The sequence below is a fragment of the Fragaria vesca genome, linkage group LG2 (assembly GCF_000184155.1).
Source record: "Fragaria vesca subsp. vesca linkage group LG2, FraVesHawaii_1.0, whole genome shotgun sequence".
NCBI classification, from domain to species: domain Eukaryota; kingdom Viridiplantae; phylum Streptophyta; class Magnoliopsida; order Rosales; family Rosaceae; genus Fragaria; species Fragaria vesca.
This window is the reverse complement of record NC_020492.1, coordinates 33237723-33264858: the sequence shown is the minus strand read 5'-3', so window position 1 is coordinate 33264858 and position 27136 is coordinate 33237723. Positions and strand designations below refer to the sequence as shown.

The window sequence follows — 27136 nt, the reverse complement described above, 5'->3', positions numbered from 1 at the left end:
AAATTATAACTACATTTATACGTGCCTATATATATAATTAGTATTGAGACGTGAGGTGAGACAAAAATTTCCCGGTAATATCGATTAAATTATGGGAACATATATTGAAATGCAAATAAATACATTAAAAAGAAGAAGATATTTTTTATAGAGGAAGAAAGGTCTAGAAGGTTTCGGGGGGAGAAAAGGAGAAGAGTCGAGAAGGATTTGGGGAGGAAGGAGAGAGAAAAAAAAAAAGAAAGCTGAGAGGGACTCGGTCTCGAGCCGGGGAGAAGAGGCGGAGACCTCCGGTCGCTCCTCTGCCGTTTGGTCGTCTCCCGGTGCGGGAGTGGTGTCCAGAGCTTCGTCTCGCCGTCCCCGACGTCTCTCCTGGGTTAGATTCCGATGGGAAGCCGAGTTGAGAGAGAATCGAAGAAAAGAAGGCGACTGCCTCTCCGATCAGTTTCCGATCCCGGCCACGACGGCAAGAGTCATTGGTACCGTTGGCTTTCTCTCGGGGTTTCTATTCGATTTGGGGTCTTGGTTTTGGCAAAGGAGCTTCGGTTACAGAGAGATGAAGGAGAGAAGGAGGTTGAGTTTGCCGATTCCAGCCACCGTCGATGGAAAGTGAGGTATAAAACATGATTTGCTCTTCGAGTTCTATCTCTCTGTGTTGTTCAATTTCAGTTTGGTTAAGATTTGGAGAAGTTGAGTTTTTGACTGAAGAGGGCCGCCGCGAGTGCTGCTGAGCACGACGACGACGACGATAGTTCATGTTATTCTGGCTTTTGTTAGATATTGAACATGTATGAGTATTTGTAGATGCTTGAAATCGAGTGTGGTTGAAATCGGGCGAAGTTGGGATTTTGGGGCAGAGTACACCACCGTGTACGACTGCTGTCCTTGGCGGTGGCGACAGCGTTTTGGCCTTTGTTTGGTGATTTCCACTCAGTTAGCAACTGTAGGAGATGTATTTGATTATTAGTTATGCTTGAATCCACTTATTGATGTTGTTTTGAATAGGTGAATTTGAGGATTATTGGGTGTGACATAACCTCTATAATATGGGTTATTGAGTAATTGAATGGGTTGTAATGATTTTGGTTTCTGGGTTTACTTGGCTACTGTTTCGATGTTGTTGAGTTGTGGTTGGGTTTGGACTATGTTTGTAATTTAAAATTGTTGGGTTGTTGTTTGACCAGGTGTTGGAGTGGGAGAACTTCTGTACAGGCTTCTGGGATTCTGTGTTTCCCGTGAGGGTGCACTTCATGTGAATTTGGTTTTATTGTGATAAATGAAATGGTCTAGAATTGGTTATAATAAGAAGATAATCTCTTAGTTACATTGGTCTTGATAAAGTGATTAAAGATACCAAACTGTATCAAGTTGATGTTGAGAAATGCCTGAAGTATGACTATGGGTGTCCATAGTAATTATACAATTTTGCTTTGAAATTCTTTTTGACGAATTTGTGAGATATGTTGGTTGATATGCTAAATGTGTGGGAGTTGAATGATATTTTGATCTTAAGTTAAAGCTTGGGAATGAGAACCAAATGGGTTATAGATGCGAAGTTATGGTCTAAAAATGGAAAGTTACTGTTTCGGTAAAGGGTATATAAATGAGAGAAGCCTAATGGTGGAAAGTTTGTAATTTTTGGACTAATGTTTGTTAAGCTTCGGATTTTCCGATGCATATTAGATAGTATAAAATGTTGAACTACAAGTGGCTTGATCCCTTTAAAATGGTACGTAGGCAGCCCGAGCAAGTTTTGGGTGCAGCCGTAAATTAATAAAATAAAATTTAGGTTCCAAATGACCAAAATGTTTGTCGTTTTGTTTGATTATGAGATTCTATCTCATTTTCAAATTAGGATTTCCCTATTGATTATATTCGTTTATTCTTTTAACACCTGGGTCAGGGTGTTACATTATGTAACCTGAGAATGTAGGGATCTTCGGAGATTTGCAAGAGCATTTGTCAAAAATTCGGCTTCTTATAAAGTATGAACAAAGTTGATATTATCAAACTCACTAGCAATACGAAGGACGTTGCAATGTGAAGGACATTGCAAATATGAGATTTTAGAAGTCAAAAGACTTCACATGTATTATTAACGCAGTTGATTGAAGGAATCACTTTTAATCACAATAGACTTGAAGAACAAGAAATATAGATAAAACAAGAAATTAAAGGTGCTATAACCTGGTCGACATCATACGCCTACCTACTAGGTGTTTGAGACCTAATTGCTGCATTCAAATGAAGGAAACAGATAGAGATGTAAAATTGACACACAGTATGTTGATGGCAGAGATGTAACAACAATGAAGTTATTGCGACTTAACTAAACATTCAAAAACTTTGGTGACTACTTCCAAGGTGATAACAACACCAGGTCACTCGATCTCCAAAAACACTGATGACTACTTTCCAAAATAGTACCAAAGTGAAGTTTTTGTAAGCTAAGAGCAACTTTAACAATGCTAGCCATATTTAAGTTAAATTTAGTTTAAAATAACTAGAAAGTTATTTTGGCTAGCCAGTTTAGACATGCGGCTGCATCAATGCTTTCTATTTTAGCTAGCATTACATCAACATTATTCTTCAAATAAAGATAAAGTAATTTAAATATATTTATATATCACGTAAAATATCTTACAAGGAATGTATTGAATTATAGCTAGCCTCATCTAAGTCATCTCGTTAGCTAAATATTAGGGTTGGCAATTTGGACCCTGGCGAAACCAACCAACCATGTACCAACCGTACCAAGCAAATTGGTATGCCAAGTAGTTGGTAACCGAGTTTTCGGTACAGTAGTACCGTACCAAGTTTGAGAAGTCGGTTGGTACATGATACAAGTTTTCCTAAAATACAGTATACCGTGTACCAACCGAGTTATATTAAAAATAATAAAAAATAATTAAAACCATTATCCAAGCCGTTGATCACTTGATCTAACCCTAAGTCCCTCAGTCCCTCAATCTCTATCCTTCTCTCGCCTCTCTCAGTCTCTACTCTCTCTCGCTCAAAGAGTCAAAGTCTCTCGATTCTCACCTCACCTCGCACCTCCGCGGCTCCGCCACCTCGATCGACTCGGCAGCACCTCGCACCTCCGCCACCTCGACTCGGCAGCACCTTGCACTTCCGCCACCTCACCTCGCACCTCCGCCACCTCGACTTCGCAGCATCTCTGCCACCTCGCTTCGAGAACTGGGCAGCACCTCGCCTCGAGAACTGGGTAGCACCTCGCCTCTCTCGCCGTCGACTCGGCAACACCAAGGGCAGCGCCTCGACTCTCCGACGACTCCGTTCGAGAAGCCTCGAATCTCCGTATGTATCTAACTATCTATCAATCTATGTTTGTGTGTTCTGTGTTTGTGTTACTTGTGTATGATTGTGTACGATTAACTTCTGTGTTTGTGTGTTCTGTGTTGTGTACGATTACTTCTGTGTTTGACTGTTTGTGCTATCTATAGTTTGTGTTAATCTATCAATTTGGTTTTTGTTCTTCACTTCTGTGTTCTGTGTTAGTGTGTTTTATAATTTGAGCTGATGAGTATAATTTGTTCTGTGTTAGTATAATTTGTGATGACTGATGAGTATAATTTGTGATGAGTATAATCTATTAGATGTGTTTCACATAGGCTATGGACTCTTCCATGTCTTCGCAGAGTGGTTGTGTAGGCAATTCAAGCTCAACACCATCATTTCCATATGTTGCATATGAGGAGATGACTGCCGGTTTACAGGCTTCATCATTAACAACACCTCTGCCACCTTCATTTGCACCTGAAGATACTCTGTCCAAACTGGTGTTTAGCAGTCTAGCACTCTCCCGGCCTCGCAGCATCAAAGCCCTTCAAATTTTGTCCAGTTTCTGCTAATTTGGACTTTTGTTTTTTCATTGACTTGTGTTGTTCAATTTTCTGTGTTGTTTGGACTTTGGACATGTGTTGTTTAATTTTCTGTATAAGACTTTGGACATTGTTGGCTTGTTGCATTTGAAATTATATGATGTGTAAAACTTTGAATATGTTTGAATAGTTTGATAATTGATAGAAGCTTGATAGAGGCCCAAAAAAATGATTCAAATGAGTTGGGCCTTTCAGTTTGTTGGGCCTCAATCTAAACTTGGTAGAGGCCCATTACCAACCGTACCAACCGTACCAACTAAGTTGGTATACCAACTTTGACGGTTGGTATTGGTACAAGATTTTGTCTACCAACCTTAAGTTGGTTGGTACATGGTATTGGTAAATAGAGTCGGTATACCTACCAATGCCAGCCCTACTAAATATAGCTAGCGAGATAGCTAAAAGTTATAATAGCTAAACTTTAGCTAGTCTGTTGGAGCTCCGAAAATATAAAAAAAAAAGCTAAACACGCTCTCCAAAATAACTAAAAACTAAAATAGAGTCTGCTAAAGTTGCTCTAAGAGCAACTTCAACCATCAAGCCAAATTATTTTGTCAAATTTTCAATTTAACAGCTTATGTGGAATTGACTTTTTGGATGAATTCCCACTAACATAACTGTCAAATTTAAACATTATTATACTAGTGTTTTATAATAATTTATGCTCAGAGAGAGAGAGAGAGAGATACTCTCGAAGAAAAAGAGAGATGATGAGGGAGAAGGAGAGAGAAAGTAGTTAAAAAAAAAGATCAGGGCAACAGATGTTGTCAAACTTGACTATATGATCTGATGTAATCATCGAAGTGGCAAATGGCCTGTTGGTTAGAGTAATTTTGTCATTGTCATTTATAGCCATTCAAACTCCATATAGGATTTGGCCTATCATTGGAGGTGCTCTAAGTGAATCTTGGGATAGTTGCAGCGGCCAAATTGTTGATGAATGCATCGGCTGGAGTCAGGCAACAGAGTGATTCGCGAAAGACTAGTTGTAGCATTTAAGTTGTTATAAAGCTCCAAAATGAATGCTAAAACTAAACATGATGCTACGTTAAAGCCAAACAATCATACAACCTATCAATTTTTTTAGGAGAGTAAAATCCACTCCTCAAATTGTAATCCACTCTTACCTTCTATTTTTGATAACTTAAATTTTATTCTTAATGACTTAAATTTTATCTTCTTATGAAAATGATTACTAAAAATAGAAAATGAAAATGGATTTCCCTTTTTTTTAATGTCTATGTAAAAGATAACTCGGGCGGTTATATCACAAGTAATAGACAACAAATTTATCCTTGAGTACAGAGTTTTAACAATTAGCACGGGATTTACAGCAAATGAAACGAGAATACACTTTACAAACAGAATACATTTCCACTACACTTAACCACCCCAAAATACAAGAACTAAACTCAAATGGTCTTTCTATGCTACAGGCTAACATAAGCAGCCTGATAAGTTTAACAGTCTCTCTATCCTTGTAAAAGTACAATGCTACCATGGATTTTCTATGACTATCACCACTGAATTCTTTTATTGCAGCCCACCTACCCGTCTGAAGGAATCAGCCGGATAAGGTGCTTACCCAGAACTGCTACGTGATGAACCTCCTGGATTAGTCAAGAAACGGACAACAACGCAAGTAATATTATCAGCACTTCCTCTCTGATATGCTTCCTGCATTAGCCTCTCAGATGCCTGTTTTGGGTCTTGAATTGGTTTAATCATTGCAACGGCTTCCTGGAAACAAGGTATAGAATCACTCAAACCAAAGTCATAACTTAACGATCCCAGCAAAAGTACAAATAACAAATATCTTTATTTAATAACTGTGGCAAGTCAAAAATATTATGGAACAAAACATGGCAGGAAGTTATTCACCCTCAGCTCCCAGTGAATCGACAAAAAGTATAGAAAAGTAAATAAGAATGGAAAATCATGGTAAACCTCATTGGTGACAACATCCCACAGTCCATCACTTGCAAGGATAAGAAACTCAAGAGTGTTGTCAATCTTTTCCTCCTGCCAAATAAAAAACCAGGCATATTAAATATTCTGAAAAGCTGAATAAAGAACCAAGCATCAAAAGCCTAAGGAATACTGGCCTAATCAAAAAAAACAAAAGCCTAAGGAATACTGGCATACAAATCAACCAATTTCAATAAAACAATGCAGAAGCATAAGACATACAAATCAATAACTATTCGATAAAAAAAAATGTCTACTTTATCTGGAACTTGAAGTTGCATAGGACTTACAGATAATAAGCTAGCAGTATCTAACTTCCAGATTAAAAATATCACCAGACTAAATCACTAATAGACAGCTGTTGACATTAAGTATCTGTATTGAGAATCAAACCTGGATTTCAGGATCAGCAACAACATACTGCTTCAACAGCCTATCTCCAAATGCACGAGAAACAGCAAGAACACCTCCAACTCTCCAAGTTCCTGTTGTTATCATCTCCGCCATTAAGAACGCAAACTACAAATCATGAGAAAGCTTCAAATCAATCATTAAGAAACCTTACCTGCCCACATTACAAATCCTCCTGCATCCTCAATCCGTTGCCGCTCATCAGTTTGGTCCGGCTTGTGATCTCTTGAAACAGCTATAGCTGTAGCATATGAGTAGGATATGATAAGATCATATTATTCAACCGTGATACATGAATACTGCATTAATTTGACAATCAACATTAAATTCTTACCATTACCACCCCTGCATATCACTGCTCTGGAATCCCCAACGTTTGCCACAAGCAAACGGTCACCAACTAGGATAGCAGTGGAAGCAGTTGACCCAGCATCTCTATTCTGATTATTTTCCGACTTCAGGAATTCCGAGTCTGTATGGCTGTATGCATCAGCTGAGGAAAAAGAAAAATTTTGATATTACGTAGTGTTAATTTCTTCAAAACAACAAGAAAGCAACCATGAGGTTACTGGCTGTAGGTAATACTGTAATAGTGCCAAACCTATAGCAGATTTGGTGTCCGAAATAAACTTTGGATGCCTGATCAAATTACTAAACAGATTTTGCTTGACATATTCAGCAGCACGTGCACCCCCATGACCTGAATCAATCACAATGCATAAATCTTCTGTGTCGTCTATCTACTTATTTTTCAAATGCACGCAACTATATAAAGATCATGAAAATGAATATTTTCCGTCATACCAACAGGAGAACAGTTATTAAGTATGAAGGCTTACCAAGAAAACTAATCCAACAATAAATTAGTGGAAAAGTGAATACATATATAGATATAGTCAAACCATCTGGAAAGACAACAGAGTCCATCAAAACTCAGAAACTATCTAAGTTTGATTAGCAATTAAAATGAATGAAAGCATGTGAAGCTAATAACCAAATAAGAGGGTCAACCCAAACGTCATCAGGTCAGAACTCAGAAGATCATCAGTTCGGTAAAGAGAAAAATTCCACTGTCTGTATAGGGTAAGGTCCTAATTCTGACTCAAAGCTAAACCCACTCAACACTACAAACATATTACACCGTACCAACTGCTATTACATCCCGTGAGCTTTTGTTGATACCCACTAAAAGCAAAACAGGATGTGCAGGTGAAAAGAATCACATGATTCGTATCAACACTAAAGCAGATAAATGAGATGAACAACCTTAAGAAAGAATATATATCCTTACACTCAGACATCTGATATTTGTCTATACTCTATACATTGAGTGCGAAGCACACCATATTCACTAATTCAAGTTTCACAGGCGTGGATATGAGTGAGTAATAGAGAGACATGTACCATCAAAAACTCCGAAGAGACCAACTATTTCCCCCTCAACACCATCAATTCTCGTCTCATAAAAATCTTCCATAGAAGATCTTTTTCCTGGAGAGCTTGCATATCCATAGCTGAATTTTCCATTCTGACTGTTGTCACATTTAACATCATAACTAGCGTCAGAAAATTTCAACAATGCATGAATTTCAAATGCAACATAAAAGACTTAAAATTAAAAGGTGAGGATTAAATTCAATTCCAACATGGCATTGATGAATAACCAAATTTAAACAGATCAATGCATGAATGGAATTAATCATGACTTTCTATAGCAAAAGGATACAAGCAATATGTTTTCCAATATAAGTTCAGCACTTACAAACATACATTGGGAGAAAATGATAGCTGCGACTTTGTAGAAAAATCATAATGCAATTATAGAACATTTTCTAGAAGGTCCTCAATCACAAAATTCCAGGCAATATTGTTTGGAAGATCCAGCACACAGACAAACCATAATAATATGCATAAACATGATTTTGCACCAGGTGAACACGAGAAACCATAATTAAGTCAGATGTGCAAAAAATGATGTAGCCTGGCACAGCAGAACAATGAAACATAAATTGTACGATTCTGTAAGTCCTGAATCTTGTTTATTTAACATTTAATGGTCGCTAACTAAATTCTGTCACCCTTTGGCCTTTCCCCAGTCAAACTAATTATGAAAATTCACTAAAACACAAACTTGAACATGAAACAGGTCAAAGAACAAATTGATAATCACTATTACTGTTTCAGAAGGGCTCAATGACAATAAATGCATAATAAAATACATGATATGAGAAACTTAGATAGTATTTCAGCTCTAACAAATGCTAGTAAATGAGAGGTGGTATTCGCACACACACTAGGCAAGGAAAATACAGAAACAGCTAGTTATAGCAAAAGAAATCATGGATAGTCCATAAAAAGAAAGACCGATTGAAAAAAAAAAAACTAGATCCGAACTGAAAAAAAGAGAGAGTTAAGCAACCTGAGGCCACCACCGCTTACGGGTGCGTCGTCAGCATGAACCTGGCTTGAAGATGACAAAACCGAATTGAGATAACCCATCTTATTGCTCGGATGTTCAAATTGCCCACTCGTTATTTCTTTTACCAGAATGAGAACGGCTATTGTAATTGCTAAATTTAGAGAGCCGATGATACGAATGATACGATTACGACCTATATTGATTGTTGTTGCAAGCCAATAGAGCTCAAATCACCTGAGGATCATCTCTGATTTCATAACTTACTGAGTTTGACCTGCATATCATGCCAAAACCAAAGCTGAAATAACAACTTTGATGTAATTAAAAATAAACATGGATTTCACTTTTTTGTATTAAAAGAAATCAACATGGATCGATACAATTTGAAACACCTCGATAATCAGGCAGTAATTAAGATTAATATGAGAAATTTAGAGAGAGAGAGAGAGACGGAGAGAGAGGACATACCCGAAGAGAAGAGGCCCATAGAAAATAAGAAGTGAGGACAGGGCGAGAAATTAAAGGTTGTTTCAAAGCGAAGAAAAGGACGAGACAGAGTGAGAGAAGCCAAAGCGGATTCTGTTCTATTTTTGGTTTCAGTTTTAGCAACGTAAGCAGGAGAAGCAATAATTACAAGTTAAATTTTCTGAAACCAGTTGAAAATTTTTACAGAAAAACAAATTATAATGATTTTATAAATTAACACAATGGGGCATTGATATTTCCTCATTTTTGGTCATGGTAGTAGTAGCACTGTCTGTTTGTTTGGTTGGAACTAAAAGGGGCGGAGAGGAGCGGGTCATACGTAGGATTGAGACCTTGTCAATGCACACTACAGAGTCAGTAAAATAAAAAATTGATTTATCTAATAAAGTGCGAGAAATGAATGACTCATTATTTAAAAATAAGTTATTTCCGAACAAGTCCAACAACTTCTCTATATATTTTTATATAATAAAGAAGCAAAACTCAAAATTTTTATAATTTTATGCTCTAACTCTAACAGTTTCTCTATTTTACAAATTTTGTTATTATTACAACAATAAAATATTATGCATCCTCATTAATTACAACAATAAAATAAGTATAAAACATTGTAAACTTCCTTTTTTAAAAATAAAAAATTTGTTCTCTCTCAATAAGAGCCTTAAAGAATGTGAAACAGCTAATTCTCCGTTCTCCAAATTTTTTTAGAGAATCTGTAAATCTAGGGAATGAACTCTTCTCTTTCATCTATTGCCATATTTTAAAGAAGAATTAAATTCAGTTTACCTCCTTGTGGTTTGGGGGTGACTTCATGTTAGTCTCTACACTTTTATTTTCATCAGTTTACCCCTTGAACTCTTCAATTTCTGTTTGCCGTGCCCAAATTCTCATATTCCGTTTGAATTGACCTTTAATTATCAGTAGTTAAGGTCCGATTTGGACATATAAAGTCCGATTTGCCCAAATTCTAGATACTAGCCTCACAGTTAAGGTTAAAATTGTCAGCAATTAACGTCTGATTTGGACATAATATAGGACATTGGTCACGCTTAAGGAAAATTCAAAAGTTTGAGGGGTAAACTAATGAAATTGAAAGTATAGGGATTTACATGAAGTTACTCCCAAACCTCATGGGGGTAAACTGAATTTAATTCTTTAAAGAATAAGATAGAGACTCTGTTGGAGTACAAAATGAGTCAACATTCCCTAAAATAGAGAAAACAAAGGCATTTGTTGGACTTGCTACAAAGTCTACAAAAACGAGACTCAAGAACTAATAATTACAAAGAGTTTGTGTCTCTAACTCGATCAAACTATAAAGTATGAGAGGAAAGCAACAACTTGCTAATATATACACCATAGGCCCTACAACGGAAAACAAAAATGCAACAATACTAACAATTCTACCACAACCACCACCCATGCTCGTTAACAAACTTGTTGTCATCGCTACCAGTAGTCGTGAAGTAGTGAAGAATGCTAAATCAGAGCGTTGATGTAACTAATGTCAATCAAATTCGAGTGCACAAATCATATGAAAACCCATAACCCAGAGAAAGAGCTATCTCAAAACAGCACCATACAATTCACTATCGAAACTCAAGCCATGTAGGAGTTGTGGCTAACAAAAGAGGATCAAGAACCAAAAGCATAGAAAATAGGAACCAAAAGCATAGAAAATTGGGGTGATAAACCTACGTGTGAGCACTCATAATCGAATAGGTAAGTGCTAAAATGTATTTCAAGCATGCAACCACACTAGCTCTTATTAAGGTTTACAATGGTAGTTGACGAGTTGTTTTGGTGTTGGGTGACCCAATATATAAAAAAGTTAGGTGTAGTCGGTAGTTGGAAACTACCTTCCCCGCCCATAGACCAGTCATGAAACTTGTAGACCGACGTCCGAGCTACCTCACCATGGTGAAATATCATCCGTGACACATCGGGAATGTGCTTCTCCATGCTCCACAAGAAGACCCAATAATAAGATATATGTATAGTAGTTAGTCCCACATTGGAAAGTAGTAAAAGGAGGGAACCTTCCTTAGTTATAAAAAGAAAGCTTCCCATATGTAGGAGGCTAGCTAACTAACTATCTGATGGATGGAGGATGATCTCTCTCCCGATCCCAAAGGCATATTGCCCATGATAGTTGATTCTAAAGTGGACGTAGCCATGTCCTCTGATGACATGGTGAACCACTATACGTCCTTGTCTCTTGCCCATGATGTTTATTGTTCATGTTCTTGTTCCACCGTGATTCTACATTGTCCCCGGGATTATGCAGAAACATTAGGATTGTTAGACAACGGTGTGAAGAACCGTGTCCTCCCATTTAAGACATAGTAGATTCCAGATCAGCATATCCACATGTTTACTACCAAGTGAAAGTATCAGAATTAACCAATGTCTCGCATTTTTATCAACATTTGATTTCTCGATACTTAGAAGTTTAATTACGAATAGAAGAGAACATGAATTTTTTCATGAAAGGAGATGGGTTTTGGCCCAACCATCCAGAATCGATGTTCGATTCATTTATTTTATTTGTCCTGCTTTCTTATTATTTTTTATTTCTAGTAAGTAAACGTCTCATAAGACTCAGATCCTATTGTTTGAGATGTTTCAACATGTCCTATTGTCTGAGATGTTTCTACTTCTGAAAAAAGAAAAGAAAAAAAAAAAAAGGGAATGAAATTTGGCAATTTGCACAGCCTAAATTACAATATACATACCCTCACCCACTTTCTTATGTTGAAATGGCAAAAATATCCATGTTCTCATCTCTTCAAGTTGTCCCGGATAAGGACAGTTTTGACATTTCCATATAAAAAAAGTGAGACAAGATGTGGGGATTGTAGTTGGGGGCACTGCGTACATTCCAGAATTCACCTTGTAGTTGATGTCCAAACACAAAAAACTGTTTAAAAAGAAAGCATACAACAACTTATCTTGACAGTTGAAACTAAACAAGTGAGAAAACCATGAACTTGAAGACTATATTTTCATACCAAAGGCACATACATACTACATTGGCTGAATTTACTCAAATGTACTCTCTAATCCTGTGCAACACCAAATATGGGTTACTATAAGTACGACTTAAGACAACCCACATGAGTCCATGAAAGTCTTACAAAATTAGGAGATGTAATATAGTCCTGAATACCAAACGTGCACGAAATTTACATTAATAATATGGCGATGAAATAACAAATCGAACTCCTAAAAGAAAGAAGAAAAAATCTTTAAGTGCTCTGTTACCTTTTGCTTTCATATACAAATGAGACTAATGAAACAAGCAGTAAAAATGGGCTGTTATAAAATTTCAGAAAGGATATATATACAGTATATATATTATGGCTCAAAATAGCTGCGGTTCTTTACCAACTTGTGCATAAGCCTAGATAGAGAAACAAAAGTAGTTTCTGGGATTTTGCCACTAAAATGAATGATTAGCGATGAAAAGACATCTAAAATAAACCTATGAACCTCTGGTGTAAACGCCAGGCGTAGAAGCATTGCTGTCCACACCTCCGGGGCCAACTTTACAGCTTGATTGAGATAGTGGAACCCATTTACAACCCTCGCAAGCATGGTACGTCCCTGCAAAATCAGGACAAAAATAACATATGTAAGCTCAACCCTCTCCATCTATCTGCTTCTACTATTTTCCACCTACATCTATTTTCCTGAAGCCTACTGAAACCTACTTCAACATGATTATATGATTGCTCTGATAATTTGAAAAGAGAGTGAGAGAACCTCTGAGTCAAGTGTGTCTCTGGCTTCGAGATTCTCATTGAACATGCAACCAACAACTTCATCCTGAAAAAAGGCATCAGCTGCACCAATTATGTCCCGAACAAGGAATACGCGTACCCTGTGACCCTTCTCAGAGAGAATAAAGTGTAAAAGATCTTCAGTGGCGGCAACAACAGCATGCATGTCAAACGATTTCCTTCTCAAAGGGTTAGGAGTACTCTCCTCCGAATCAGGGGACTCTTTAACAGACTCAGAAGCCTGTTCAGATATTGCTGCAACCTGGGAGAAGATAGATGCCAAATAAGAATTGGGTTTAGGGTTTAAAGAATAAAATTAACTTGAGAGGAATTCTATGTTGTATGACTGTTGGTGAATTAGTTAATGTGAACAATAACTAAGTCATCTATCCCAACATCAAGGAAAAGTGGAGTCTTTGTTCAACAACTTGGTCTATGAACTTTGAAGGACATTTTTAAAACTCATACACGAGTATAGAATCTGTTATGTACTTATGTATGATTTTATGTACATATGTATGCGCATGAACTATCAAAGGAAAATGAAAGAATATGCAACTCACCAGGCGTTCTAGCCTATTCCACCTTATAGATCCATCATTGCGTATGAGAAGTTCTCTTAAAATTTTTCTCATATCAGGATTTGGATCAGCCAAAAGTCTTCCAATCACAAAAGGATATGCACTCTCAACAACTTTAAAATCAGGATCCAGAACTTTGGCCGTGCCTTCTAGTGATCCCAGAGCCCTTATCACGAGGGCATAATCCGGAGGAAGAGAGAAGTTGAATTCATACATAATATTGTAAAGCTGGTCCATTATTCCCTGAAATCCATTGAACGAGTGTTAACAAAGGGAGAAGCAACACAAGAAGACAGTTCACCAAATCCCCATTGTGATAGCTAAACCAACACAAGCACACACATCTACATATATGTGTTCGCATTCAAAATTTCAAATTAAGTAATCAGAGTCACCTATTTTGTTGATACTGAATTCCAGTCAATTAAATTATTATTATAATTATCTTTTATCTTCTAAAAGAAAAAAAAACAGAAGTTTTACCATAAAAAAACCTGAGGTGTGATACATTTCCTCATGAGGAGTCTTAGTTGAACATGCAAATAAATATAATGATAATTATCTCGTCTTTTTTTACTGTTTTTTTTTTGATAGCAGAGGTTGTAGTCACATCCGCGTCAACTCAATTTAAAGGCGGTCACATACAATTAAAAATCAAAACGAAGAAGTCTGTTGGCCCTGATGTATGCAATGAGCTTTCAAGTTCTAGTTAGCATAATACTAGTACGCACTATGAGCCCATGTACACATATAAACAATTACCGAAGAGATCAAATAGCCAAAAGTATGGTCTACATCTATGTACACGGCTGAAGCACAAACCTGAAAATCTTGAGATTGTCTGCTCCCGTCACTAAAGGATGCTTTCAATGCATCTGCAACTGGTTGTATATCAACCTCTTCAGGAATGAATCCCAACGAAAGGAAGTCATTTGCCAAACCCAGTGAGTCACGATTAACGAAGTGCACAAGCTGAAAGGAACATAGATCAACAAACATACTGTACATAAAATAATGCTAGATAAACCAAACGTTTTTCGTACTACATTTAACGACATGATGTGGCAGTTCATGTGCTATTTAAACACCCCAAACAGATCTAAAAAAAAACCCACATTTTGCACATCATGTGGTACAAGAAAATGTGGTCAGTGTAGTATTCTCTTTTACATTTTTAGTAATTTGATGTTCAAGTATTGTAATTTGTATGCTGTTTTAAGAATGGAACAGTGCCCTTGAGCCAGCAAAAAACAAAATTGCAATTTAATTATCTTAGGAAGTCAAGAACAGTACTAGAAAAGAAAATTGAGACACTAAATATTAAACAATCAAAACATAACTAGCTAAATAAGCCACTCAATCCACTTGTCCTGATTTTTTTCTAGCCATTGAACTCATCCTCCGACTTTAGGAACAGAGATAAAAAATGGGCATGATGCAATTACTCTTAACAAAATGCTCAACCTCATATCCAAATTATATTTTTCACAAGAGAACTTAAGCTATACTCCCACATACACAACAATAATCTAAACTTGAGCCCTAAGCTTCGAATTGTTAAACAGTACTTACCACTTGAATAAGCCCCACACGATAATGTCGAGGAATATCACCCATCATTCCAAAATCAAAATATACAAGAGCACCATTATCAGTGGCAACAAGATTACCAGGATGTGGGTCGGCATGGAAGAATCCCACCTCAAGCAATTGTCTCAAAGAACAGTATAATCCCTATAAAGACAGATAAAGGAAATGTAAAAGCCATTATCTGCAGTATAAGTATAACATACAATGCAAACTCATATTCATCGCAAGTTTCTGCAGGAGCATCTAAGTAGACTTCCACGTTCAAGCAAGGCAAACCTTTGACCAGCCCATTTGTTGTTTTACTTGCCTACTTATATACGACAACAGAACTTAACATGCCTACGGCTTAACCTAAAAATACAAAATTCTATCTATTATTAAACTCTCTTTGCTGCAGTCTAGTACCCTATCACTTTACTTTCTATTTTTGCGATGCCAAAAGTGGAAACACAAATTAACAAAATCTACCACTGCAGATAGACGTGGAGCAATTCAATCCAAGTACCTGGTCAATGAGTTCTTTTCTGTTCAGACAGGCCATCTTTAGGCCAATTTCATCTGTAAGCTTTATTCCGTCAATCCACTCCATTGTCAGCACAGCTCTACGGGTAAAGTCCCAATATATTTTTGGCACTTTTATACAATTTGCCTCTTTACGTCTTTGAGTTTTCCCAGCTTTAGCTTTTGGACAATCCTTTTTCCTGTCACCTGTCAATCAGAAAGAAACATTGACTGGTATAATAGCTCGTAGAAAATACTCATATCACAGGATTTGGCGAGTACTCATATATAACAAATTCTTAGGCGAAGTGCCATCTGGTATAGCAGGATCATATCCAAGGATGTGCTAGTTTTTTTTTTTTGGTCAATAGGATGTGCTAGCTTTTTGAACTAAGCTAAAGCAATGAGATATAGGGCGCTCATTTTGGCACTCCACTTTGCTATATATTTCATCTCTTGCACTCCACCTTTATGAGTACCAAAATCAATCCCCATGTTGTATGATAAATTCCTATACACTAAACCAAAACCATATTGTTTAAAAATTAGCATTGTCAAGTAACGAAGACAACATGTATTTAACAGCGACAAATACAAGACAAGACCAATAGGTAAAGAGGCTTAGGCATATCTTGAAAAAAAAAAATTAAATAAATAAAAACACTCTTGAATGTACCCAGAAGACATGATGTCCTCACTCCCCACATCCAAGCAAACCTCTAATCTGTGGTGTGAACATCATAGACGAGGAGGTAGCAACAAGCATACCAACATTATATAAAGACTTGTGCATCTACTGAACAGATTATGCTTGTTACATGTGGAGGAAAACTTACGTGGATGTGAAGCATAGAGAGAAGCAAAACGTTCAGCATTTTTTGCCTCGAGGATGTAATCAATTTCATCAAACATGTGCCTCACCTGTTCAGAGAGACAATACAATGTTCTTAAGTCAGGCAAATTGACTTCACTAATAGAAAGAATCATAAAGGTGAACAAACATAATGAAAACACAAAAATCTAACTAAAAGAGAACAATTATAACATGTAAAGGTGAAAACTTTGTTGTCTCACGGCAACCACTTGGAATGTACAGGTGTGAGCACATGCATGCAAGCCAACTATATTCATTAAACCCTAGAATAAGATCAACAACTCTAGATTCTTGGACATAAGGGAGACTTAAAGAAATGACAGAAACCAATCCATGTGAAACCCAGAACACTCACCACCTCATTCACTGCCACTAATAGATCTTTGTGGGCCTTCGCAAAGCGCTTTAATTGGCCCCCAATCATGTGGAATAATAAGGCATCAAGGGTCAATGAAAGTGACATGCCAGGCCTTTGTACTTTAACAGCTACCAGCTCTCCCGAGTGCAGGTGAGCTGCAAACTTGAACAGCAAAACAAACCATTCAGCAACAATAGAAGTCATTATTTGAACATTTTCTAGGAGACTCTACATCTGTCTAATTAAGCATATGACAATTAAATGGACCTCTAACCTTTATAGACCTGCCCTAGGGATGCTGCAGCGATAGGCTGCGGGCTAATATCAGCAAAAATTTCTGAAACACGAACTCCAAGCTGGGATTCAATAGACTTAATAGCTACATGGGTTGGAAATGGGGGTATTTGATCCTGTAACATAAAATCAAGATTTGGTAAGAAAAACTATCTCAGTAAAAGCTATAAGAATTAAATGACTGCTTAGGGAGAAATAAATCTAGTAACCTGTAACTTAACAAGCTCTTGGCAGTATACATGTGGTAGTATATCTGGCCTGGTGCTCAAAGCCTGACCAAGCTGTACTTCAAACATCATTGGGTTAATTAGTTACATGTTGTCATTGTGCAATTAGAAAAGGAGAAAATCATATAAAAGTTGCATCAATTTAGATGCTACAGATCATTCATAAAAGTTAAATTGGCCTTGAAAATTTCACAACAGATATAATGACTTGCCTTGACATAGAAAGGTCCCAAGCGGATAAGAGTTTCACGAAACTGCAATAAATCACATTAAAGATTCTGTAATATTCAGATGGAAACCGGTTTACTCGAATAAGTTACATATACTGAGTTATACATGGCATCCAAAGTTTTGCATTTGCTAGTAAGTCAGTAAGAAGAGGGGTAAAAAGTTGGACATGTTTGACCTGAAATGACAGAAAGGCGTAGTGACTCACCTCCAGAATTCATTTTATCCTAAATCAGCAGCCACAGCTAAAGAAACATATGCAACAGTAAATTATGTAACAAAAATAAACATGAGTTAATTACCTTGATGGCACGTTTCCTTATGTCTTGAACAAAGAATTGCCAGATTGTTAGCTTCAACACATGAAAAGAAATAATTGATGCCCTATACAAAGCCAAAAAGGGACCAAAACGGTAAGCAGCAGAAAAACTTCTGGAGCGATTAGCTCCAAGAGCATGTCCAAATTCACTCTCGAGTGACTCCTTCCTCAACTTTGCATATTCCGCGGACGGACTCTCTCCATGCACGCTGGTGAAACCCGTGGAAGAACTGCATAAAGAGGAGACAAATCAAGCAAACAATTCACCATCACAGGTGGTAACTAAACTTGTCATGAGCACTCACGAATGTCTATGTAGTGAGTGAAATGGAGACCCATTGTCTTGTTTCCATCCAATTTCAATATACTTGTGGCATCCCAAAGGTACGCATCGGTGTATTTCATGGCGTAGAGCTGCACAAAAAGAAAAGGGTACTACTATAACATATTCAAAGTTGGACCTATATATGTTGTCTGTATGATCCAGAAAAATAATAAGCGATTGGATTATAATTGGTTCCTGCATTTGCTAGAAAAACAAACAAAATACACAAGGAAGAGATAACTGAAAAAGAAAGTACGTACTTTGGGAGAGCAGAGAGGCACGGTGGCGATGACGCTTCACAGTGGCAAAGACATTCCTCATCGGCAGCGTCAATTTAGTGCACCGGAGCTCGCGAACCCATCAGATATTGATTTTGCACAGCAACTCAGACCCACCGGAGGAAGAGACTCTCTCTCGCAACACCCACAAACCTGCCACGTTTTAACTCGACACCTCCACGCCAGACCGCCTCTGCTGCCATTTTTTTTTTATTCTTTTCAATCTGGGAAAAAAAATTAAAAAAAAATTGGGCTTTTAAGTTTTATAAGGCTATACTGTGAATCTATTTGGGTCTCGATCCGACCCGTGAGGGCAACTGGTACAGTAGTCGCATTCTGCTCCGGTTGTGATTGACTCTCTCTACTCTCTGGAATGGCGAATCAGCAACCGCCATCTCTACGGCCATGGATTCTCGACGCAGTGCCGTTCATCGTCGTTCTCCTAATAGCAGCTCATGTCCTCGCGTTGGTATGCTCCGTTTTTCTACTTCCGTTTTGTCTTCTTTTAGTCTCTCATAGCTCATCTTTTTTCTCCTTTTGCATCATGATAGGTATATTGGATATACAGATTAGCTACTGAGAAAGAGAAACAGCCGCAGAGGAGAAAAGCACACTGAGGAACAGGTTGATTTGCAACAAAAAAAACCTTGTTGATTTCTTTTCTTGTGGGGAGAATGCTAATTAAGTTTGATTAAGCGCTAGTCCTTGCCATCTATTGCAGTTACTGGTTTGTGTACTAATATATTATGGAGTTCTGGGAATTGACAATTTACTCGATTTAAGAGAATTAACAGACACCTTTGAGTGATGCTAATTTTGTGGGTTTTTTCTTCTGCTCTTGTAATATTTCGATTCATAATTTCCTTTTTCAAGTAACAGGCACTGCAGTTCTCTTAATATATATCCGATAAATCTGTGCAATCTATAAGGTTAGTGTATTCAATATTAGTTTCTTTTTGGTTTATGAGAATGTATGAACTAGAAGAACCAACCTTTTTTTTTTTCCTATGTATAGAAGAACCAACCTTGTTCTATTCTTGTGCCATTTCCCATCTTTATACTTCTTTTTTGTTGCTGATTACTTTAATAAGGGATAATAAATGAAAAAGGGTAAGGGTTTAAAATTGTTTAAATTATATAATGTGTTTGACAAATGATTTCATATTAGTATTCTACTGATTAGGTGAAGATTACTGGATGAGACAGACGGAATGTTATCTACTTTGTCAAACTTAACAGGAGTTAAACATGTGTGTTAACATACCGAAGGAAGTTCACATTACCATACTTATGAAATTTATTCAGTTTGGTGATTCATGATCTTTAGTTTCTCTTCCATGTTTGATACCCTATACCGTGTAGTACCACATGCAACACTATTGTGATTCATGTTCCATGCTTAGTCCCATATCTGGATGATCTTTTAATGTGGGGTAAGCTCAAACAATTTCAGAGTCATGTTCGACTCTTCTTCTGGTTAGAAGTCATGGTTAGAGTTTGGTACCGTTGTCAACTTGCATTCTATTACAGAAGGTGATTGCCATTACATTACAAACGTATTAATTTGTACTTTCGTTGCGCTTTGTCATGTATACATGAGTCATCTGTTTACGTAATGAATGGTGTTTCTGTAGTTCTTTTAGTTAAAATCTAGACGACCCTGAAGCCCAGCAAGGTCATTAACCCTGGCTTCAATTGCAAGGTGGGTGTGTGTGTGTGTGGTGGTGTGTGTGTGTGTGTTGTTTTTGTTTTTTTTATTTTTTATTTCGTTTTATTTTTTTTTTTTTATAGGTGGTGTGTGTGTGTGTGGTGGTGTGTGTGTGTGTTGTGTTTGTTTTTTTTTTTTTAACTTTGTTTTAACTGAAGTGTATTAAGTATTTTTAGTTATTGTATTACTCTCTTAAGATCTTCCGTCTTAAAGGCCGAAACTAGAATTGGTGGTTAGAAACCATTGCAAGCAACTAGTGCTATGTCCCTAAGCCTTATACTTTTTCAATGTTAGGATGACAATTGCACCTATTGTCTACTATTTGCTATTCATTTTTTGCATGAAGCTTCCTTGTCTTCTTTTCTTTGCCGAAACCAATAATTTTTGCCTGATGATTTGAGCATCTCCTACTGACAAATGATTTTTTTATCAATGGAACCTTGAACTTGATTGTTTACATCTTACATCACAATGTTGCAGACCATTCTGGCGTCGAGTATATGTGCATACCTAACTGCTTCAGAATGATATAATTGTAGTTGTAATTATTCATTACCTGCCATTTCATAGTTTTGGTCCCCTAAAAGTCTAAAAAACTTTAAAATAATGAAACTGCAAACACACATTCACGATGATACCTGAAATGACAAAACTAATAGCTCATTTACTTGAAAAAAATATTGAAACATCTATCTCTTCAGTTAGAACCTTTTCTTGTTTCCTGAGCTGTATGTGAGAACTGAACAATGAGATTTGGTTCCTTCTTTTCGGGTTTATCATAATGCTGCGTTTTCAGATCTGAAAGTCGAGTGCAGCAGCCGCCCTCGTAGTAGTCTTGGCTCTTGTCCTGTAGCGGCTGATGACGAGAATATTTTGGGATTAGGTTCTTTTGGTGCAGTGATTGTTGTGAGATACAGGGATAATGATAGAAAGGGTTAAGCCCTCATCCTCATTTTCCTAATATCAGGTCATCTGCATAAGAACTGATGATAGAAAGGGTAAATCTTCATACTCAGTTTCCTAATATCAGGTCATCAGCATAAGAACTGATGAAGCTTACATGGAATGTTTACACTGTGAGATGGAGAAGTTTAAATAAATTAGGCTGATTTTATCTGGATTTTACTGCTAGGGCTCGGTACTTCCTAATCTAGAATAGGAATAGGTTCTTTATTAGTATGATTTTACTAGGTTTGTATCACAGTTGTTTATCCTAGTTTGTGTAGGATAATCTTAACCCATCTACATATAGATGCCTCTGTAGTTTTTTATTTTATTTTTTTAAAATTTCAGATTTGAGTTGATAAAATTGTAAGCTTCCTAGGTGTGATGCATAGAAAACCTGTGTGTTGCTAGCAGTCCTATCCTAAACGATCTTTGTCTGCTGGATCACAAATTAAGGCTTCACGATTTCAATGTGAATCTTGGTACTTCAGGAGTTCAGGGCTGAACATATTATCGTTGAGGTCAGTGTTGCAAAAATCTAGTTATTGTGCTGGAGTTTAGATTATGCTTTTTTTCTTTTTTTTGGTTTGGACCTGGATTATTGATCGTCTATTTGTCTTCAAAATGGGTCTAGTCGAGGATGATTATAAAGGGCTTCTGTTTGTATCTTTAAAAATTAGTACTTGGATACTATGAATAGAAGCGTCCAATTAGACTATTGACCAGCATAAGCTAAAAACCTAAATTTAGCTAAAAAATGATCCACCACAAAGTTATACTTCAATTAATAAGAAAACAAAATTTAGCTTGAAATATTTGGTTAAGTGGTTAACGATACAAAGACAACCTAACATGCTACTAATGGCGATTTCCTGACGATGCTGAAGAAGAAACCGAAATGGAACCAAGCTTTTACCTAGCCCAACTGGCCTAGAGAGCACCAGAAGAGCTAGGCCTAAACCTAGGATTAATACCCTAGGAACGATTAACTCGGGCCAAAAAGTCCAGGTCCCAAGAGCCCACTCAACAGAATCATATTAATTTATTATAGGCTGTCGCAGCATAGAAGACCTCTTATTATTATACACCGGTGTGACAATTCTATTGAGATTTTCACTCTTCCCTTCACTTGGATAGAGCAGCGTCGTGAAAGAAAGCAGGAAACAAACAAGTATGTGTCCGACCAAGCAGAAGCACCGGAGCTCCGTCGTCGATCACGCCGGCAAATGCTCCAGATCCGAAGAGTCCACAACCTCCAACGCCGACTGGATCTCCGAGTCAATCCAAGGCGGATCCTTACGGCACGTGGACCTCCACACCGGAAGCAACGGTTGGGCGTCACCTCCCGGCGACCTATTCTCTCTCCGGGGAAAAAACTACCTGACAAGGCGACAAAAAGCGCCTGCCGGAGACTACCTACTGACGCCGGTGGGCACCGACTGGCTGAAATCCAGTTCGAAGCTGGAAAATGTACTCGCCCGTCCCGATAACCGAGTGGCGCACGCGCTGCGGAAGGCCCAAGCCCAAGGCAAGTCCCTGAAGAGCTTCATCTTCGCGGTGAATCTACAGGTCCCAGGAAAGGACCAGCATAGCGCGGTGTTCTACTTCGCCGCTGAGGATCCTATCCCATCTGGCTCACTCCTGCACCGGTTCATCAACGGCGACGACTCCTTCCGGAACCAGCGGTTTAAGATCGTGAATCGGATCGTCAAAGGGCCGTGGATCATTGAGAAAACGGTAGGGAATTACAGCGCGTGTTTATTGGGCAAAGCGCTGACGTGTAATTACCATAGAGGAGCAAACTACTTAGAGATTGACGTGGATATCGCCAGCTCGGGGATCGCCAAGGCTATTCTGCGACTGGCATTGAGATATGTGACGAGCGTGACGATCGACATGGGGTTTCTGGTGGAGGCGCAGACAGAGGATGAGTTGCCCGAGAGGTTAGTCGGTGCCGTTAGGATTTGCCAGATGGAAATGTCCTCTGCAACAGTAATCGACGCCACACCTGTTAGCCGGCGGTAATCGTTCTGTTTTTTTCATTTCTGTTGTTTTGCTTTAATTTGTTGTTATTATTCGTGTCCTTTTTGGGTTGGATCGGCGGGCACTAGAGCTGTAGATAATAAAAGGAAATCGGAGCGACAAATAACAAATACTCGTTTCTGTTTCTTGTGCATGATTTTACTGGTAAGATTTTGGTGGTGGGATCAGCTCGTCATCGTCATATTTCATTCTACGTCATTCACCATCTGCCATTGATATTTCATTGTTCATATTGCAAAAATTACAAAGCAAACTTTTTTAGTCTGAATTACAAAGCAAGCTTGAACGAACCTCTTCTGAGGTGATACATACATCTTCGCTAAACTTGTGGAAAGGGATGGGGCTAATGATTTCTGGTCCAAGCTAGGTAGCTATATAATTGATTCTTGGATGCGCTATACTGCAAGAAATGATTATTACCTTTCGGCCGTTGATATATTATCAAATTGCAGACTGGTATTTCAGAATCAGCCTCTATTTTTCATATTCTTTTATCATTAAAATAGAAACAAAAGATAACGAGCTAGAGTGTATTATTGGCTTCCAATAGCTTTAAAGTCTTTTACTCTTTTGCTCTACATTTACTCTTGACACATTGTTTTTTGTTTTGTTTCTGTTAGGCTTTCCCTTAATTACTCTTGGAGTCTTGGCCCTTACAGATTTGATTCTTAATCAGCAAGGGATTGCTGTATGCGTAGTTTCCTTTGGTACAATTAATGCTGGGATTTCTCTATTCTCTATGATTAGCAATCAGTTATCAATTGAGAAAAACAGAAGGAAACATTTGTTGGTTTTGAAAATTAGAGGAGGAAATTTTGCTTTTATTTTGAGTCGACAAACCTCTCCTCAACACAGCTCATATCAGAATCTGGTGGGTGGGACTGAATCTTTTGGGCTTTTGTATTCACCATCCAGTTGTCAGTTGTGTAACCTGACAGCCGACTTGGAATTCCTTTTACCCGGTTTCTTTTGTTTTCACCCCCTTCTGTTATGCCTTGACTCCAGTTTTCATCCTGTTGTGCTTAATGGGCTGTATTAAGCTCTCTTTTTTCATGGGAACAACATAACAAACCTGAATATAAAAAACTAGAGTTACAAAACCTGAGATTCCATATTGTTTGAGAAAATTTTCTTAATACATGGACTATCAACTTGATATACACAGCTGCTAATTTCACATAACCTGATAATTTGTTACATATATAACTATATCGATAATGACAACTTGTGTGGGAATATCTAGGTGGTGAAAGGGCCCAATAATGAACAACAGCATCCAAGCCCAAAACAAAACATCGTTGGAGACATATTATAGTAAATATCTTATTTATGTACAACTTGTTTTTCTGGATATCTTTCAATCAACAATGTATGTAGCTGGCCAGCCAAAAGACCATTCAGGGGCAACCAGCAGGGGCAAATCCGACCTTTCCACCAGCCACGTCATACACCACCTGCAATCGTTTCTGTTGAACATTCCCAAAGATGGCAATGTCGCTGTCATCACTATTCCCGGCGAACGCCAAGCACACCTGTGAAACACTCGCCACGTACAGTATGCCCGTCGCATCCAAATCCAACGTCACCCCACCACCAAAAGCGAACGCTATTTTGGGGTACGACACCGTTTTGCTCCCGCTCAGGTCGTAGCAAGTGTCCAGTATCGAGAGCGCCTCCGCTTGCGGATAGCTTTTCATTCCTTGCCGAAACGCATCCCTCAAAGCGCTGTACGCCGTTGCCGGAAGCCGCGTTATGACGGTGCCTGAGTCGATGATCGTCCCTGAGGACGAAAAAACTGAAGCGGGAATGGATAACTGACGTCCCCCAACGCTGATCCCGACGACACTGAGGCCGTAAAAGGACCCACCTTGAGATACAGTGGAGAGCGGCGTGAACTTGACTGCGGAAGAGGATCCTCCGCCGCCTCTTCCGAAGCTGAGGTAACCGGTGGAGCTGGAAGTGGAGGGCAGGCAGTAGGAGAAGTAGCGGCCATACTTTGGAGCGCTCTGTTCGACGAGGGAGATTTTGTTGCGGCCCAGGCCCAATAACCCGGCAGACCCGCCGAAAAGGCCTTGATTGTTTTGGCCACAGCCGAAGAGAAACCCATCGAAAACGTCCGTCGACGTTAATGTCAACCTTTCTTTGCCGAAGTATCCAACCGAGAAGGATTGATCTCCGTATTGTATGCCGTATATGCATGTTGATGTGCCGCTTGAGCAACCGGGTGTATTACCTACATCCATATATCACGCGCGAATCAGTACGTTATATGTGGACTGAAAAAATCAGAAATATATATATGAACTAGGTAGGTTAATCAGTTGTTACCTGTGGCTGATATGAGTTGAGAGCAGACCGGCGAATTACAGGAAATGTTGGCATAGGATTTGGAGAGGGATGGGTCAAAGATGGGCTCCTTCTGTTTGTAACAAGACTTCACACAAGGCTGACACTGAGTCCAAGTGAGGTCGCTCCCGGTGTCGAATATGAGCGAGAGTTGTTTTGCGGGTGATCCCAAGCCCACTGTCACAATGTAGTTGCCTGAGCCCACTACGCTGCCGGACTTGGCGGGAATGGACGTGTCGGACTGCTGTAGGTCGTCGTCACCCTTTTTAGGAGAAACACGGGCGTGAATCGAGTTGACTCGGGCTTGGTCCTGCTGGAGGATCTCAGTGTGAGTTGGAGTTGGAGTCGGAGTTTGCGTTTTGTGCTGGTTACGCTTAGAGCATGGACCATGCCTGTGCACAACTTCGAGTGACGCCTTCTTCCTATCATGGCCTAATTATGTTGATGAATACATATTAATTTATTTGATTTTCCATATGCAGTAACTATATGCATGCGTTTCTGGTTTAGAAATTAGTCTCTGTGTGTGTACCTAGAGAGTTAGAGACAGTCTTCTCAACAAAAAAAGAAAAGAAAAAAAAGAGAGAGAGACTTAGAGTAGAGACAGAGAGAGAATTTGGTATACGTCGCTATACATATATAGTAGCTAAGGCAATGGCATGATTCAAGTGTCATGCACTCATGCCTGCTGGCAGTTTGTGTCGTACCTGCCTATATATGAGACCCTAAAAAGTCACTAAGCACGTCGATGAACATAAACTTCCAAAAAGAAGTCATTATTTAACCATCCCAAATGGGAATTCAGGAAAACTCACGAGTGTTTTTATTTCATCCTAATTTAGTTTAGTGCCTCTGTTGCTCACTTTCTCTACTTTGTAGTTGGGCAATCGTAGTCGTATATTCAATTATTTGATTTTGTCCGATTAAGTTTTTTAAGGATTGAAGTTATTTTTAGCTCAATCATCACGTATCCCACGTACATACATATTTTACAGAGAAGATAACTCTAACTTGTTCTATCATACACAAGCTAGAATAGTTCAAGTTGTTAAAAATGAAGGCCAAAACCCCGAAGAAAACATATTTCTTTTGGGGTATATCCAAAAAACATTATCCATCAAAAGACGTTCAAATAGCGGAGTGTATATATAAACAATATCAATGATGTCATAATTTATAGACACAGTATAATATGTACTTAATCATTACTTGGTAAAATCTAATTATATGGGTTGGATAAGTAGGCACTAGCTTAATTTTACAACGTAAAAACCCTATGCAAACAACGGTCAAGGTGAATTTAGGCCATCTTTTCTAGACCATATTCTTATTCAGCTCATTTAGGTGCTATCTCATTTATATCATGTTTAAAGCGATCCCTTGTCGATCAAAGCAGCAAAACTACTATAAACAGCTGTTCATCAAGAGGTATATATGTAGCTAGTTATGTATTATGTACAGAGAGAGAGAGAGAGAGAGAGAGAGAGAGAGAGAGACGACCTCGTGGGTGGGAGGGGCGTGCGTAGGTTGATGCGTGGTAGTAGAGAGTTGAGT

General features: G+C 38.3%; 5 protein-coding genes and 1 non-coding gene across 6 annotated transcripts in view; 3 read left to right on the top strand and 3 right to left on the bottom strand.

Moving 5' to 3' along the window:
- The first annotated feature begins 175 nt into the window (after nucleotides 1-175).
- Nucleotides 176-1548, top strand: LOC101307275. Its single transcript, XM_004291940.1, has 2 exons — nucleotides 176-611; nucleotides 802-1548. The coding sequence occupies exons 1-2, from the start codon at nucleotides 385-387 to the stop codon at nucleotides 962-964; spliced, it is 390 nt and encodes a 129-aa protein (XP_004291988.1). The 5' UTR covers nucleotides 176-384; the 3' UTR covers nucleotides 965-1548.
- Nucleotides 1549-5141: 3593 nt separating this feature from the next.
- On the bottom strand, nucleotides 5142-9295 carry LOC101306985 (probable protein phosphatase 2C 59-like). The gene is made up of 9 exons (XM_004291939.1): nucleotides 9166-9295; nucleotides 8698-8971; nucleotides 7683-7810; nucleotides 6880-6978; nucleotides 6613-6771; nucleotides 6433-6519; nucleotides 6261-6352; nucleotides 5847-5921; nucleotides 5142-5639 (listed from the first exon to the last, which is right to left on the bottom strand). Exons 2-9 carry the CDS (start codon nucleotides 8775-8777, stop codon nucleotides 5481-5483), a joined length of 879 nt encoding a protein of 292 aa, XP_004291987.1. The 5' UTR covers nucleotides 8778-8971; nucleotides 9166-9295; the 3' UTR covers nucleotides 5142-5480.
- A 3181-nt stretch (nucleotides 9296-12476) lies between these two features.
- On the bottom strand, nucleotides 12477-18586 carry LOC101306696 (uncharacterized protein sll0005-like). Its single transcript, XM_004291938.1, has 14 exons — nucleotides 18523-18586; nucleotides 18243-18351; nucleotides 17921-18167; nucleotides 17603-17644; nucleotides 17373-17444; nucleotides 17144-17279; nucleotides 16867-17024; nucleotides 16474-16558; nucleotides 15642-15844; nucleotides 15119-15280; nucleotides 14369-14518; nucleotides 13529-13789; nucleotides 12949-13227; nucleotides 12477-12789 (listed from the first exon to the last, which is right to left on the bottom strand). Exons 1-14 carry the CDS (start codon nucleotides 18581-18583, stop codon nucleotides 12541-12543), a joined length of 2214 nt encoding a protein of 737 aa, XP_004291986.1. The 5' UTR covers nucleotides 18584-18586; the 3' UTR covers nucleotides 12477-12540.
- A 251-nt stretch (nucleotides 18587-18837) lies between these two features.
- LOC101306404 lies at nucleotides 18838-19464 on the top strand. The gene is made up of 2 exons (XR_184112.1): nucleotides 18838-19009; nucleotides 19092-19464. It is a non-coding gene; the product is annotated as an uncharacterized LOC101306404 (transcript).
- Nucleotides 19465-22258: 2794 nt separating this feature from the next.
- Nucleotides 22259-23372, top strand: LOC101306113. Its single transcript, XM_004291937.1, has one exon. It carries the CDS (start codon nucleotides 22367-22369, stop codon nucleotides 23216-23218), a length of 852 nt encoding a protein of 283 aa, XP_004291985.1. The 5' UTR covers nucleotides 22259-22366; the 3' UTR covers nucleotides 23219-23372.
- A 956-nt stretch (nucleotides 23373-24328) lies between these two features.
- LOC101305822 (protein ASPARTIC PROTEASE IN GUARD CELL 2-like) overlaps nucleotides 24329-27136 on the bottom strand; it is a 3110-nt gene continuing 302 nt past the window's right edge. The window contains exons 2-3 of the mRNA XM_004291936.1: nucleotides 25565-26014; nucleotides 24329-25469 (exon numbers count right to left, since the gene is read on the bottom strand). Coding sequence (XP_004291984.1) covers nucleotides 24634-25469; nucleotides 25565-26014 — 1286 coding nt within the window. The 3' untranslated portion in view covers nucleotides 24329-24633. The remainder of the gene's footprint in view (nucleotides 25470-25564; nucleotides 26015-27136) is intronic.

What these genes read in the sequence shown, in the direction of transcription:
- LOC101307275 (XM_004291940.1), top strand. Translation starts at nt 385, where the DNA reads ATGGGAAGCCGAGTTGAGAGAGAATCGAAGAAAAGAAGGCGACTGCCT. An exon ending in CACCGTCGATGGAAAGTGAG is followed by an intron (nt 612 to 801) that starts GTATAAAACATG and finishes GAGTATTTGTAG; the next exon opens with ATGCTTGAAATCGAGTGTGG.
- LOC101306985 (XM_004291939.1), bottom strand. Translation starts at nt 8,777, where the DNA reads ATGGGTTATCTCAATTCGGTTTTGTCATCTTCAAGCCAGGTTCATGCT. An exon ending in GTAAGCGGTGGTGGCCTCAG is followed by an intron (nt 7,811 to 8,697) that starts GTTGCTTAACTC and finishes ATGTGACAACAG; the next exon opens with TCAGAATGGAAAATTCAGCT. An exon ending in TCTCTTCGGAGTTTTTGATG is followed by an intron (nt 6,979 to 7,682) that starts GTACATGTCTCT and finishes TGATTGATTCAG; the next exon opens with GTCATGGGGGTGCACGTGCT.
- LOC101306696 (XM_004291938.1), bottom strand. Translation starts at nt 18,583, where the DNA reads ATGAGGAATGTCTTTGCCACTGTGAAGCGTCATCGCCACCGTGCCTCT. An exon ending in GTGTGGGGCTTATTCAAGTG is followed by an intron (nt 14,519 to 15,118) that starts GTAAGTACTGTT and finishes TGTTCCTTTCAG; the next exon opens with CTTGTGCACTTCGTTAATCG. An exon ending in GAGACACACTTGACTCAGAG is followed by an intron (nt 12,790 to 12,948) that starts GTTCTCTCACTC and finishes CTGATTTTGCAG; the next exon opens with GGACGTACCATGCTTGCGAG.
- LOC101306113 (XM_004291937.1), top strand. Translation starts at nt 22,367, where the DNA reads ATGTGTCCGACCAAGCAGAAGCACCGGAGCTCCGTCGTCGATCACGCC.